General features: G+C 39.2%; 1 protein-coding gene across 1 annotated transcript in view; it reads right to left on the bottom strand.

The window, feature by feature from the left end:
* The window catches only part of SLC38A9 (solute carrier family 38 member 9), a 55,580-nt gene that overhangs the window by 18,507 nt on the left and 21,184 nt on the right, over positions 1–15,889 (bottom strand). Inside the window, exons 10-12 of the mRNA XM_026670490.2 lie at positions 10,124–10,318; positions 9,122–9,229; positions 3,608–3,714 (exon numbers count right to left, since the gene is read on the bottom strand). Of these exons, the coding sequence (XP_026526275.1) occupies positions 3,608–3,714; positions 9,122–9,229; positions 10,124–10,318 (410 nt within the window). The remainder of the gene's footprint in view (positions 1–3,607; positions 3,715–9,121; positions 9,230–10,123; positions 10,319–15,889) is intronic.

Genomic DNA, 15,889 nt, shown 5'->3' with positions numbered 1-15,889 from the left:
CAACAAAGAATGTTCTTTCTGCACCAACTCAGAAAGCTCAAACTGTCCAAGGAGCTGCTGATACCGTTCCACAGAGGAATTATTGAGTCTATCATCTGCACCTCTATAACTGTCTGGTTTGGTTCTGCAACCCAACAGGACAGACACAGACTTCAGAGGATAATTAGGACTGCAGAAAAAACAATTACTATCCACCTACCTTCAATCGAGGACCTGTATACTGCACGAGTCAAGAAGAGGGCTGTGAATATATTTACAGACCCCTCACATCTCGGACATAAACTGTTTCAACTCCTTTCCTCAAAATGACGCTCTAGAGCACTGCACACCAGAACAACTAGACACAAGAACAGTTTTTCCCCGAAAGCCATCACTCTGCTAAACAAATAATTCCCTCAACACTGTTCAACTATTACAAAGTCTGCAATACTATTACTGCTAATCTTCTCATCACTCCTTATCGCCCATCCCCTCCCACTTGTGATTGTAGGACTGTAACTTTGTCGCTTGTATCCTTATGATTTATATTGACTGTTTCTAGTATGATTTGATTGCTGATTGTACCCTATGACTATCATTAAGTGTTGTACGTTATGATTCTTTATTCTTAACGAATGTATCTTTTCTTTTATGTATACTGAGAGTATTTACACCAAGACAAATTCCTTGTGTGTCCAATCATACTTAGCCAATAAAGTATTCTATTCTATTTGTATGGCTAGGATCAGTTTTGCCACATAATGCATTTGCATTTCACCTGTAGAGATCTCTGATATAAAGCAGAATTCATATTAGCTCCAATGATGGCAACTGTCAAGATCACAAGGTAGCAAACACACACTGAAATCATGACAAGTCATGCTTGAAGCTGGTATGAATTCTTGTGGAAATGGAGCAACCCTTTTGAGTCATGAAGCCACAAAGAATTTCTTATTCTAAACCTGTAGCAAGGCAGGTTGGTGGCACCAGGAGCTCCTTGTAGTAGCTATGAGGCTGGGAAACAGCTGCCTTTCTACCTATCCTGCTAGCTGCAGAGTCATACTGTGTACAGTAGTCCTCAATGTACGACCACAATTGAGCCCAACATTTCTGTTGCTAAGTGAGACATTTGTTAAGTGGGTTTTGCCCTATTTTACAACCTTTCTTGCCAGTTGTTGAGTGAATCAGTGCAGTTGTTAAGTTAATAACACAGTTATTAAATGAATCTGGCTTCCCCGCTGACCTTGCTTGTGATCGCATAACCCGAGATACTGCAACTGCCAAGCATCTAAATTTTGATCATGTGACTATATGGGGATGTTGCAATGGTTGTAAGTGTGAAAAACAGTCATGTCACTTTCTTCAGGGCTGTTGTAACTTCAAACAGTGGTTATAAGCCAAGGACTACCTGTACTTCTTACTTTGTTTCTTTTTAAGCTACTTCCATCATACAGCTTTAATTTATAATGCCACGTCAAGATAGGCAAGAATATAATTGGAAATTATAACCAGAAATCATCAAATTTCAATTGCTTTTTTCTTTGAGATAGAAAATAATAAATTCGGCCTCAATTAAAAGTAATATGAAAGAGCTGTATTTACAGAAATTTCAGCCTCCTACATTGTAAACAAACCATGCATTTTCCCCTTTCACTCCTCTTTAAAGAGAATTGTAACTTTCCTTTTGATTTCTTGGCAGAATTTAAAATTATTTTCAGGAATAATTGCTGCGTCGGAAGTGCCAAGGTTCAAGGTTCAAGGGTTTATGGCAATACCCCAAACCAAACCAAATATTTGTGTTCTGATGAATAAAAAACCCAACCAGATAAATGGTCAAAGTGAAAGGGCAAAAAAGTACTACAGCTTTTTTTCCCCAACATTCTTTAAAAATGTAATACAATTTTGTTTAATGACATACCCTGCATTTTCTTCTTTCTTGATTCACTAGAGACTTTATTATAAATATACAAAAATCAGTGTTCTGGTCCCCATGCTAACAAACCAGACTTCATGCGTCATTCATGCCAATTCAAGTTTGAGATCCAGCTGTGAAACATTTCTCCAAATATTTGAAAGGTCACCCAGATGCTGATAAGTATCAATGTTCTGCCTTGCTGCTGAATGTGGAATTCCATTTTTGCTCAGTGCTTTTCCAAAGGTCAGTCGTGAAGACTGACACTGGCTGAAGTGACAAAGCAACCTTGTGATGAAGCAATATCATCTTTGCACACATGTCTAGCCTTCCCAAGACTCATTTTCTTCCTAAGCTTGTCTCTGACCTGCATCTTGCTTCAACCTGGCCAAGATCTCCCTGTAGACTAACCAAGAAGGTACTAGGAATGAATTCCTCTAGAGCAGATTAATCTTACTGAATTTTGGTATCATACATTTGGTCCTGCTGGGTTGTTTTTTTATTTTATTTTTGGAATGTGTTGAGGTGTTTTTTTTTTACATTTTTTACTCTGTTTTTAAAAACAATTTGCACATGTAGGCAAGGGGGAACACCAGAACCTGGAACAGCAATGGGTGATGGTTGGCGTACCCATAGGTTCACAATCATGGCTCCATGGTAAGCAGTGAACTCCTGTTACTAACTGGCTGCTTCTCCACATTATTCTCTTCCCCTATTTCAGGGGTGGGATTCTACAGGTTTTGTCCGGCTCTGTAGAATCGGTAGCTCTGAAGAGCAGAAGACATAGAACCGGTTCTATGTCTTCTGCTGTTTTGGCCTGCCCGCCTGCCTGGGCTCTTACCTGACCTTTATTTCCTGCTTTTTCAACCTCAGCTACCTTGTGAGGCACAGCTGCGGTTGAAAAAGCAGGAAAAAAGTGCTTTTTCAAACGCTGCTTCCCTGCACGCAGCGCTGCTCAGCTGTCCGGGCAGCAAGCTGATGAAGATTTACAGGCGCTCACAGCGTGCAGGGAAGCAAATCGTAATTCACCGAACCGGTAGTTAACCCGTCGAATCCCACCCCTGCCCTATTTGCCTCTTGAAACCACATTCTACTGGACATTAACCGCTTCCTTGAGCCCTTGCCCCCAGTGTTACTCCTTTAGTATACAGGATCAAATTGTCCATTATTATTGCACTTTTACTTTTTGCTTTGGTTATGATTAATGAAAATTTTTAAATTTACATTTTTATAGGGTATTGTAAATAAATAAATAAATAAAAAGACAAAGCCTAAATGATTTTATGCACAGTTGATGGAGTCATTCTGACAAAACATCTTTGCCAGTTCAAAACTATGGGTATGAATACGGACTGGGAGAACCTCAGAACTTTAGCAATGGTTCTCTAAACTTTTTCAAACTGAGAGCCATCAATGACTTCCTTACTTGATTTCTTTAGAATCTTATTTTGAGCAGAGCATGACATGATGAGCTTCAACAATCCAGGCAGAAATAACATCATTCTGGCATATATAGGGCTGCCCCAAAAATATTTGATAGTTTAATGAAGCATTCAGAGAAGGCTAGCTGTAGGCTAAGGTGAGCAAACATTGGCTTAAAGTGCTGAAATTTACATGATCCCAACACAGGCTGAACACATAACAACCATTACAAAGAGCAGTTTCAGGAAAAGCCACTTTTTGCACCTAAACATATTTTCTCCTATAGTCACTTACATTTTTTTCTTGGTTCCTGTTATTCTTAAGTAGTGTAATTACACAATTATGGATAAAGAAAGCCAGGGTCAGCACTCCAGTAAGCTGAGGAAAAAAGATCCTGAATTCTGGAGAAAGAAGAATATAAATCAGAATTTTCAGAGTGGTGATTGTTAATATTACAATGAATATCCCAGGCGTCTAAGTCTGTTGATTCCTAAAACAAGCTCCCAGTCATATTTGTAGTGGCAACTGTTATATATTCAGGTAGGATATATTTAAGCTTGGCAAAACATACAGGGGAAGTAGCAAGCTAATCAGATGTAAAAAGAAAACCTGCAATTATAGAAATAGAAATGAGACATCTCTTAATATATTGCCTGCCTCCAGGACATTGTATTCATAAGTGACATTGGATAAATCTCTCGCAGGCACGCACACACACAACCATATCAACAAAACAAAACAAAACAAAAACTAATTCCATGCATTTTATTCCCTTTTCCTAAGAACTATCTAAATGATGTCAAAACTACTACCCACCCATTTATATTGCCTTATATTATTTACAATAAAGTTACATCATTTTAATCACATTTTTAAAATTTGAAAACCAGAGAAGGCTAAATAATAATAGTACTGAACACATTTATGGGGGAACAAATTTTCTACAAGGAAGAAGCATTCCTCCCCTCCCGCTCCAAAAAAGATCACAGTCTGCATATTAGGAAACTAAGAATGTTTTAATATGATGAGCTATTCCAAGGACTTATGGGATTGGTGCGAGGGTGGGATGCTACCGGTTCTGCCCGGCTCTATAGAACCGATAGCTCTGAAGAGCAGCAGACACTGAACTGGTTCTGTGTTTGCTGCTGTTTGGCCCACCCGCCCACCTGGGCTGTTACCTGTTCTTTATTTCCTGCTTTTTCAACCTCAGCTGCATTGCACGGCACAGCTGCAGTTGAAAAAGCAGGAAAAAAGAGGCTTTTCAAATGCTGCGCACCTATGTGTAGCACTTTTCAGTTGTCCAGGTAGGGGTGGGATTGAAATTTTTTAACAACCGGTTCTGTGGCGTGGCTTAGGTGATGGGCATGGCTTGGTGGTCATGTGACTGGGTGGACATGGCTTGGTGATCATGTTATTGGCTGGGCTTAGCCAACTCAATATCACTCACATCGAGGCACGCATCTCCTCGCCTGGCCTCTCATGACTCTGGGGATGCTGCAACAGTCGTAAGTGTGAAAAAATGACCATAAGACACTTTTTTCAGTGCCATTGTAACTTTATACAGTCACTCCACACAAGCAAAGTACCAGCAAAGGAGGGGAAAAAAACTCCAGAGAAGTTCCTGAGACAGGAAGTCTAGTCCTGCCAAGAATGTAATAAGGGTTAATGGAGAGGCAGTTTCTATAAGCAACACCAGAATGTTTCCTCCCTGCCTTCCTTACAGGATTAGGTCAATAATTTCTTCTAACAACCGGTTCTCCGAACTGCTTAGAATGTTAACAACTGGTTCTAGCGAATAGGTGTGAACTAGTAGAATCCTACCCCTGTGTCCAGGCAGCACAGCTTAAGGTTTTTTACATGTGCGCACAGCATAGTCACCAAACTAATAGTAACACCGGTTGAATCCCACCCCTGGATTGGTGCTAATATTGTCCTAACCAATACAAGTAAAATGAAAGCTAAAAGGAAGCATTCGTGAATGTAATAATAACAGCTTTACAACATTTTCTGCACTATGATATGCAGATGCATTAAAAATGGGCCTCACTCATCTCAAGTACATAAAGGACTGCAGATTTTAAAAAGGTAAAAATTCCTTTGTACTGAATATTATTTTTAAAAAAGGTTTCTTTAAGTTAAACCTGTATGTTTATACCTGATACATAATGTATTCTAGCTCCTTTTTGCATTTCTGGTGGATAACATCCTAATTTAACAATCAATAGAATTTATTTCTTTTTGTATCATTTGTTTTAGATACCATGAATTACTATTCAGTAATAAAATCATATATTTGAAGCCAAGCTCTTTTCTGATTAACCAACTAAGTTCAAGAAAAAGTTTTGCTTTCCCTTCTCTACCACTATAATGGTTTTCTGGCTATATTTTAAAATAAAAGGAAGTTTAAGCAGGACAGTGCTTTCCTACTAGGTTACTTCTACATCTATATAATAGAAATCAGTTCCATTTGCATAAGAGAATAAGCCATGGTTGGCATATCGATAATTTACTGATGAAACTACATTTGTCTGGCCTTCATACACTGTTTAAGCCTATGGATAGAATCACAATAGCTGAAAGCCACAAACTATATTATGATTTAGCGTGCAACATTTTTCCAGTTAAGATATGGTGCCAGACTGAGGCCAGTAGAAATATTAGTACCAAAGAAAATGGGGTGGAATTATTTTGATGTCTGCTCTAGAATATCTATTGTTTTGTTTATCTGTCATCAATACTGATCATATTGCATGTACAAAATGCATTATTTCCATTTCATAAAAATAAGTAGAAACGTGATGCTTCCCTGCCGACTTAATTCATAATGGCTTTTGAATGATGACTTTGTTGCCCACCCATGATTTAACAAAATACAAGGCTGAAATTCTAATGTTTGTAAGACTTTCCTGATTAAAGTTAAAACTGGATTTACCAAGTTTGCTAACTTAACATCTGTTCAAATTCACAAACAACCCAACAGAATTGCATAATTCTCTCCCCTCAACCCCTCTCTTGTTCATTTTCCTGCCTTGTTTGGATAATCATGTAAACATTCACAGATGAAGTGTGCCAGTAAACAATAAAATCTGAGCAATGATTTCTGACAAGAGCCATCTGGAAGACTATTATGGGAAAGCTGCATTGCATGTTAGACAAAACCATGGAACAGTCAAATAAATGCAGTAATGATAGCCAAAGGTGAAGCAATGGTACATATACATGTCCTACATGCCTTCTATCACACACCAATGAGATTGCGACATGATAAAAATATGAGCTAGTGTGGCAAGAGTTTCTAACCTGGGCAAATGATTTGAATATGATTATTATCATATTTACTCCCCACTCCCTATTCGTCTTACTTTAGTTTTTACCAAGGAGATCTAAGGAGAGTTATATTTCACTCAAACATTCAAAGTAAGCTCTCAAGCACAAATATTATTTTCCCCCTACTCTGCTGTCAAGCTACAGTTAAAATCACTCTGTTTCATCATGTCTATAGGATCCTATGTTTACCATAACATCAGCCATTGACTAAGAAAACCCTTTTAAGAACTATTATTTACTCTATTATAATGTCTGGAAAAAAGGAGGAGGAAATTATGCAAACCACAGAACCTAAATCTTGGTATGGATTTTAGCAACTCCTCATCCAATGTTTCCCATTTCAGAGAACAGTTCTTTATCTTTTAATCAAAATGGTTTACGAATGTTATCAAACATATATTGTATTAATCATTTATTCAAACTAATTTAGAACTCTGCTGTCTATAAGGTGGTTTGAAATGTTCCTGATTGACAAGAAACAAATACATTTTGTTTCTCCACATGAGAGGGACCACACTGTCCTTGACCATATGTGTGAGCTCTACATAATGTGGGGTCAACCTATTTGAAAGGAAGTAGGTTGAGAAACATTGCCTCATATCCACAGCGGATAAGTTACAAACAGATTCCAGTTCATTTTCCATGGACTGCAAGAGGAATTCTAGACCATAAGGATTTCTGGCAGGGAATATTCAAGGACAAGGAGCGGCCTGACAGCAGGCAGCCAGTGCCCTGAGGCCTCGCATGTGGTTTCCTCTGGGAATCCCACCCACTCCTGCTGCTCTTGGGCTGTCCAGACAATGACAATAGGGAGGCGAGGCTTGGGCAGAGAGTGGTCCAGTTGTCCTGCCATGAGGATGCCTCTGTTAGGCATAGAGAGAACAAAACAATAAGAAAAAGACCCTGTTGCTAGACAAAGAAAAACTTTTTCAGGCAAAGAAAGAGAAAGGAGTACAAATGAGAAAAGAAGGAAGAGAAAATATTTCTGTTCAACAAAGCAGAAAAAGAAAGCAAAGCAGAATTTTGGGAGATCTTAATGGAATGAGTTTACAACCTTATATCATTCTTGATATAATCTTGAAAAAATATTACATACCAACCAGAAAAACCAAGTATTAAGGATTCTAATTAATGAAAAATACTGACAGCCAAGTGGCCATAGTGGAATGGCTGTTTCTCAAGTACTTGTTCTGATTTATTAGCTCTACCAGATTGCTACCACAATCCAGTGTATTAAGGCAGGGATCCCCAACCTTTTCGACGCCGCGCCCGGTTCCGGCATCAGCTGGGCGCCACGGCCCGGTACCGGCGTCAACTGGGCGCCGCCATCTTTTATGACGAAAAGGCGCTTCGGTGACGTCACCGGAAGCGCTGTTTCATAAAAAAGATGGCGGGCGCCAGCGGTGAGCTTTTCGGTAGAAATGGCTTTCTACCGGAAAAGCTCACCGAGGCTGGCGCCGCCATCATTTTATGATAAAACACTTCCGGTGAGCTTTTTACCCGGAAAAGCTCACCGGAAGCGCTTTACCAAAAAGATGGCGGCGCCAGCAACCAGCGGCCCAGTAAGGCTTGTTCCGCGCCGGGCAGTCCGCGGACCGGCGGTTGGGGACCCCTGTATTAAGGGGCCTCTTCCAACACTTTTCTTTAGATAGAACATTTCTATAAAGTCTCTCATCTAAAAAACCTACACGTGGAAGGCAATGTTCACAGAACATCAAGAACTTATTGTTGCAAGCTGTTTTCTATCCATTTTTTTCTGAAGAAAAGAATGGCACTGAAAACTATCCTTAAGCATTTTTTATTTGTTTTTAATGTAACTGCTGATAGCTACCAATCCATACGGTGTTTGGGAAACTGGAAGACTGTCTATAAAGTATGAACAAACTGAGGAGAAAATTCTATGAGGAAACAATGTTTGTAATTCCCTTAGCTGTATGTTATTGTCTAGGAATAATTAAATTTAGCACCTGCATAATGACTCCCCAGACAGGAATCCCCAAGAAAATAAAGAGTAATCTAATCAAAGAGAAGCAAAAGAAAACAATATTTTTCAGAGCTTGTTTTGACAACACATTATATTCCCAGCAAAAGTAGAAGGAATCACCCCTGATGCCTCTTTACAAGTCTTTTTATAGAATAACAACAAAACCACCGTCTTGGCTTCAGATCTGAAGTAGAAACACCACTATGGTGACTATCCAATTTAAGCATTAGGTTTATGTTAGTATCCAGTCATCACATCTTATTTAGTGAACTTTGGCTTAGCATGTATGACCCAGTTTTGCCTATAAGGATAGTTCCAGCCTTCATTATAGGTAGAGAAGCGATAGGCCTGATGTGTTCTGGACAATTAGGGCTTGGACTATAGCAAGATAGATATAACTAAAACTACAGCAGAAAGCATATCCTGCCCTGCAGGCCCCATTCAGTCTATTAAATTATTTAAAGGGAACAGTCTATAAATATTTCTTAAAAGTTTACCTGGCACAAAATATATATTTGTTGCAGTCCAATCAAATTCTAAATGGAATCCTAGAAGAACAGCTTTCACGGTAACAAGAATTACTAAATAAATGACAGAGATCGTACCTGCAGTGGGAAAAAGAAAAAAAAATTCATATTCAGATACTGCATATTTAAGCTAATTGGACAGAGGGAAAAAATTTCTTTAACGTCTATGAGATTTAGAACATTACAATCCAGACTCTCTCTTTTATATTCTTCTTATAAATCAGTTTTAATAGTAACTGACTGAGATGAAGTTACTTGACATCATATTCAACTATACCAAACTGGAACATGCGTTAGTGGGAGGACAAAATAATTTTCAGCAAATTGTGAGCTTAAAATCATTACTACTATTCCCATAATAATTATCCGAAAGAAAAACTAATCAAGGTTTCAGAGACTAGAAATATCTCCAATTGAATAAAAAGAAGAAATAAGGGCAATGCAAAAATTTTGAAACTTTTCTGTTATGGCTAAGGTAGACAATTTGTTCTTTCTTCCTTGGCTGAACTACACAATGTGATAGAGATTCACAACTGGATTACTGCCATCTCTTTTTAAAGTTAAAAAAAGAACACAATTAGAGATGTCAACTAGCAAAAGTTAACCATTCTGAGGGATCATTAAACATGATCAATTGTGGATGAAATTGCATTCCAGTTCCTGGAGGAAAAAAAGAGTGGTGCAAATGTTATCTTCTCGCATAGTGGGAACACTTGTCATTATAAGATAGAAGCATTTTCCAGTCGAAAGAGGTTGACGAAATAAAACAACATCCAAAATCTTCCCCAACATTTGCTGCTCCCAATTAATTCAAGGTCTGTTATCACCCTGGCAAGTTTTAAATGTCATGAGATGCTGAAAAATTGAAGCAAAGATCTTTTGTGTAATGAGGCCCCCAACTAACAAGAAATGTATTGAGTCAAGATACCTAAAAGAATCTATTTTGCATAATTTTGAATGATTACTACATACCTAATATGTTAAATTTTGCAAAGAAAGCTGGAGACTTAAAATTCAACAGCAGAAGAATGATGGTCAAATAAAATGGAACGGTTTTGGATTTGTCCCACCACTTTTCAAATTCCTCAAATTCAACAGCACTGGTAGAGGTAAATTCAAAAGTTTCATTTCCTGGTACCTTATGGCTACCGTCGCTTGGGCATATTACTGTAAAATGAAAAAGGAAAGAAAATGATTGTTTAGCTTAAGGAAATCATTTGTAGTTGGGTGATGATGGTGATGGGGAGAAATTATGTGCTGGAAATCAAAGATAACCAAAGATCCACATATATGTATATATGTATATATGTATATATGTATATATGTATATATGTATATATGTATATATGTGTATATATATATATATATATATATATATATATATATATATATATATATATATATATATATATATATATATGTATATATGTATATATGTATATATGTATATATGTATATATGTATATATGTATATATGTATATATGTATATATATGTATATATGTATATATCACACAACCCATTACCCAAGCCGTTAAAACACAAGAGGCTAATGGAAAAAAGATCACTACAAAACAAACGACCCAGGAGATTACAGCACAAGATCCAGGATATCTCCACAAAAAACTCACAAGGCCATCACACAGCCCATTATACCAACATCAACTCCATCAACCAATCAAGAGGCAACAGCGCAGCCAACCAGCCCAGCACACCAGCCCCCACCACCAGTATTTATAGAGAGACGGTAGCTCCGATTACACACTGCTTGCACTGGCACGAAGCCGAAAGCACCAGCCTGAGGATGGCGAGTGGGACCTCGCCAAAACGTTGCCAAGATACTCTTAATCTTACATGAGAAAAGACCCGAACGCACCTAAACCTACATACCTGTACCCGTGAAAATCTACGAATATAGATAGATAGATAGATAGATAGATAGATAGATAGATAGATAGATAGATCGATCAATCGATCGATCTTTGGTTATTCAGGTTTTCTCCCGCGTAAGATTGGAAGTATCTAGGCAGCGTTTCGATGAAGTCTCATTCATCATCTTCAGGCTTCTGTCTTCAGCTCTGTGCTTCTCAGAGAAGCACAGAGCTGAAGACAGAAAGCCTGAAGATGATGAATGAGATTCATCAAACGCGTGCCTAGATAATTCAATCTTACGCGAGGAAAACCCGAATAACCAAAGATCCACATACAAATACCCGCGAGAACCTCAATGCCTTCAGCTTTGTTCGGTATTTTCCCACGTCATAGTAGTGGTGCTTTATATATATATAAAATATATATATATGTGTGGATCTTTGGTTATTCGGGTTTTCTCCCGCGTAAGATTGGAAGTATCTAGGCAACGTTTCGATGAAGTCTCATTCATCATCTTCAGGCTTCTGTCTTCAGCTCTGTGCTTCTCAGAGTGATGTGAGCTTGCAGCTGCTTCTTCCTTTTAACTGCTAGTGGGGTGTGACTTGATTGGGTGGGGGCTTGGCTGTGTTCTGATTGGGTGGGGTGTGTTCTCATTGGTTGGGGTTTGGCTGTGTTCTGATTGGTTGGGGGTTGGCCATGTTCTGATTGGCTGGAGGTGTGTTCTGTTCAGGTGGGGGCTTGGTTGTGCTCAGGTTGGTCTTAGTTACTGGGGGATTTGAGCTGGTGAGCTGTGATCTTGCTGTTTGGCTTCGAGTCATATCCCTCTTCACCCAAGTGCCAATAAAAGAAGCCTTGACAGCCATCCAAAACAAATACAACCCTCCCCAGCACATCCTAGATCTGACCAACCACTGTCTATCCAATACATACTTCACCTACAACGGACAAAAATACAAACAAATAGAAGGAGCACCCATGGGATCACCCCTCTCACCTGTCATCGCAAACCTCTACATGGAACACTTTGAAACACAAGCTCTAGAAAAATATGATCACAAACCCAAACTCTGGCTCAGATACGTAGATGACACCTTCATAATCTGGCCACACGGGAAAGAAAAACTGAACAACTTCCTCACACACCTCAACAGCCTACACCCCAAAATACAATTCACCATGGAAACAGAAGCTAACAATCAACTTCCCTTCCTAGATGTCTTGGTATACAAAAACCCAATGGCTCCCTAGGACACACCATCTACCAGAAGAAAACACATACAAACCGCTATCTACATGCACTCTCACACCACCACCCAGCACAGATCAATTCCGTAGCTGAGACACTCATCTCCAGAACAAAATGCTTAGCTGATGAACAACACCTAAAAACCGAACTAAACACTCTCACCAACGTACTCACAGTCAATGGATTCCAAAGAAAGAAGATTACCCACCTAATCCAAAAAGAAACCCCAAACAAAATCCAAGACAGAGAACAAGAGAACGGCAAAGCCCTCCTCCCATATATAAAAGGCACTACAGACAAAATCAGCAAGATCCTCCAAAAACACAACATTAAAACAGCATTCTGCACAAACAGAAAAATATCCACCATCCTAAGAAACCCTAAAGACAAAATCGAGTTAGAAAACCAAGGAGTATACGAAATCCCTTGCACCGCCTGCCCCACCACATACATTGGACAAACTAACAGAAGAATAAGTGCACGCGTTGAAGAACATAAGAACTCAATCAAAAAGAAGAACCGACCTCTTCCCTGGTCCAATACCTCAAAGCCACAGGACATGAGATTGACTTTAAAAATACCAGAACTATCGCCAAAACCGAACACTTCAACAACAGAATAATCAGAGAAGCCATAGAGATAGAAAAACGCCCACACAGCATGAATAAAAGAGATGACACCTCCCGCTCACCAGCCATTTGGAAACCCGCCCTCATGAACAGACGAGTACCTAACATGATGAATGACACCAGACCCACACCCACGAGGGCCACACAAGATGCCACCACCACACTTCCACGTAAAAAGCAGACTCACACCCACACAGAAGATGAGACACAACCACAGACCAGAAGCCGCACTGCAGCTGCATCACTACCCACTTCAAACCCCTCTGAGCCATACATGAAGCGAACTGACCCCCACCATGAAGATGCAGCACGACCACGAACTCGAAGACAAACAGCAAGATCACAGCTCACCAGCTCAAATCCCCCAGTAACTAAGACCAACCTGAGCACAACCAAGCCCCACCTGAACAGAACACACCTCCAGCCAATCAGAACATGGCCAACCCCCAACCAATCAGAACACAGCCAAACCCCCAACCAATGAGAACACACCCCCACCCAATCAGAACACAGCCAAGCCCCCACCCAATCAAGTCACACCCCCACTAGCAGTTAAAAGGAAGAAGTAGCTGCAAGCTCACATCACTCTGAGAAGCACAGAGCTGAAGACAGAAGCCTGAAGATGATGAATGAGACTTCATCGAAACGTTGCCTAGATACTTCCAATCTTACGCGGGAGAAAACCCGAATAACCAAAGATCCACATACAAATACCCGCGAGAACCTCAGAAATATATATATATATATATATATATATATATATATATATATATATATATATATATATATATATATTTATATATTTATATATTTATATATTTATATATAGTTTTATAAGACTCCTAGTGTCTCTAAACGTGTTTTCTCTTCCCCTTACTCCCAAATTTGTTTCCTCAGTTCTAACTTACTGAAACAAGTCTAAATTCTGCAAAGATGCCACGTAAGCTGCAAAATAATCTTTTAGACCATTATTAGGAGCTAAGGGCACAGTCTACCAAACTGCCAACATCTAAGCAGTGTGAATTTTTTACATGTAGTTATGTAAGGTTAGGTATAGCTCTGCATTTTAAAGGATGGTTCTCCTGGATGTCAGCAAATTCCAATATTGGTTTACTTATTTTTGATTTTCAGAGCCCCCATAACTTGAAAGACTCTTACGTGGGTTACAAGAAGTTCAAACTATCAATGCAATGGTATTCATAATAGCATACTGCATTCACATCCAGCTTTCTTTCCCTTTAACAACAGATTTCTGGTTTCCAAATAATACTTTGCACAAAAGGGAAGATAACACAATTAAGCAACAGATCCAGACAGATGGAACTCTAGAGGGGAAAGTGCTTTCTGATATTTTTAAGATATAATACAAATAAAGGTCCCAGAGCACTATTCCTTTTACTTATTAAATTTGCCACCTCTAGGTTGAAGACCAAAATCACACGGGCTATAATAACTGCTTTCTGTGGATGGAAGCTATCTTTTTAAGAATCTAGTATAAGATGTTAATATCCATGATTTACCGTATTTATCGGCGTATAACACGCACAGGCGTATAACACGCATCTTCATTTTAAGAGGAAATTTCAGGAAAAAAAATTAAAAAAATTCTGCCTGCCTGCCTTAGTTTCTGGTTGTTTGGGAGCAGCTTCGGCTGAGAATAATAACTATTCGCCTCTTTTACTCAGCCGAAGCTGTTCCGATTCAACCATTAACGAAGGCAGGCAGGCAGGCAGAACGGAGCACTGCGGGCGGGCGGGCGGGCGGGCGGACGGGGTGGGGGTGGGGAGAAACGGGCGCTTCAGGAAGCTGCGGCGACAGGAAAAGCCCCCCCGCTTCTTTGAAGCAGTTTCTTCCTGTGCTGGTGGAGGAGCGAGAGAGCGACTGAGAGAGCTGACCCAGAGAGAAGGACAGGCTTCGGTTGCTTCCTCCCTCCCCTTCTTTCATTTGTGTCCTTGATCCCCGATCCCAGCAGCATTCACCGAAGGCTTCTAACATTATATCGGCGTATAACACGCATACATCATTTGCCCCCTATTTTCAGGGGGAAAAAGTGCGTGTTATACGCCGATAAATACGGTATACAGAAAGTATGAACTAATCAGGACATTCATGGAAATTTCCCAATGCAATTATTTTCATCCCATGCCGGCCTTTTGCCTAGTTGGCTACAAGTCCCTGAAGAACAAATCCTTTGTACAGAATAAATAGATGTAAAAGAATCATTGGCATTATTTTTCCAGTCTGTTTGTTCTGTGCTATCTATCTATCTAATTTGAGGGAAATTAATAGCATTTCTGAAATTTATGTGAGGTTACAGTGAAGGCTGAATTCTTCCCATTGGTTTGAAACAACTTATAACTAGTACAGTTAAGAAAGCTAACAAATAATGAAATAACATCAGCGTGGCTTTTAAAACAAGCTTTTAAAACTAAGATGTTTCTGTTGTGAAACTATGATCCCTCTGTTTTGCAAATGTCTGAACGTCATTTTTTTCTTCCATTTTTTTCTTTTTTGGTTGCTTTAATTAGTTGCAACTCTTTTAAATGTTACTTAGCCCTTTGCCTTGATAAACATTTTGTATATTTAGTCAATTTAAAATTTCATGGAAGCATATTGGCTGAGGTCACACGTGGTACTATTCCAGGGTAGGCAACTTTTGAAAACAAGGACATACAATATTACCTCCTTCTGTCCTAAGACTTTTTAAAAAGCTAAAAAGTGAGATTGTGCTATTACCAGGAATAACATTTCTAGATCCTCTTTTTTTGTTCTCATTCATCTTGTAGTCTGGAAGGGCTCTGTGCTAGGTGGTAATTTCGTGACTTAAGATTTGCAGAAACCTATGGCACCATTGTAATTCTCAACTATTCACCCAAGCAAATGAAAGATTCATTATTTGAGGAAAGGCTGCATTTAAAACTCTCCACCTGAAAAGGCAGAAGTTCTAAAAGTGTTTACACGTGCACTATTAGCAGCATCTACTACCATGCTT

The sequence above is a fragment of the Notechis scutatus genome, chromosome 2 (genome assembly GCF_049901735.1).
Source record: "Notechis scutatus isolate UNSWTSFEM ecotype Mainland chromosome 2, rNotScu1.2, whole genome shotgun sequence".
NCBI lineage: Eukaryota > Metazoa > Chordata > Lepidosauria > Squamata > Elapidae > Notechis > Notechis scutatus.
This window is presented reverse-complemented; position numbering and strand designations above follow the sequence as displayed.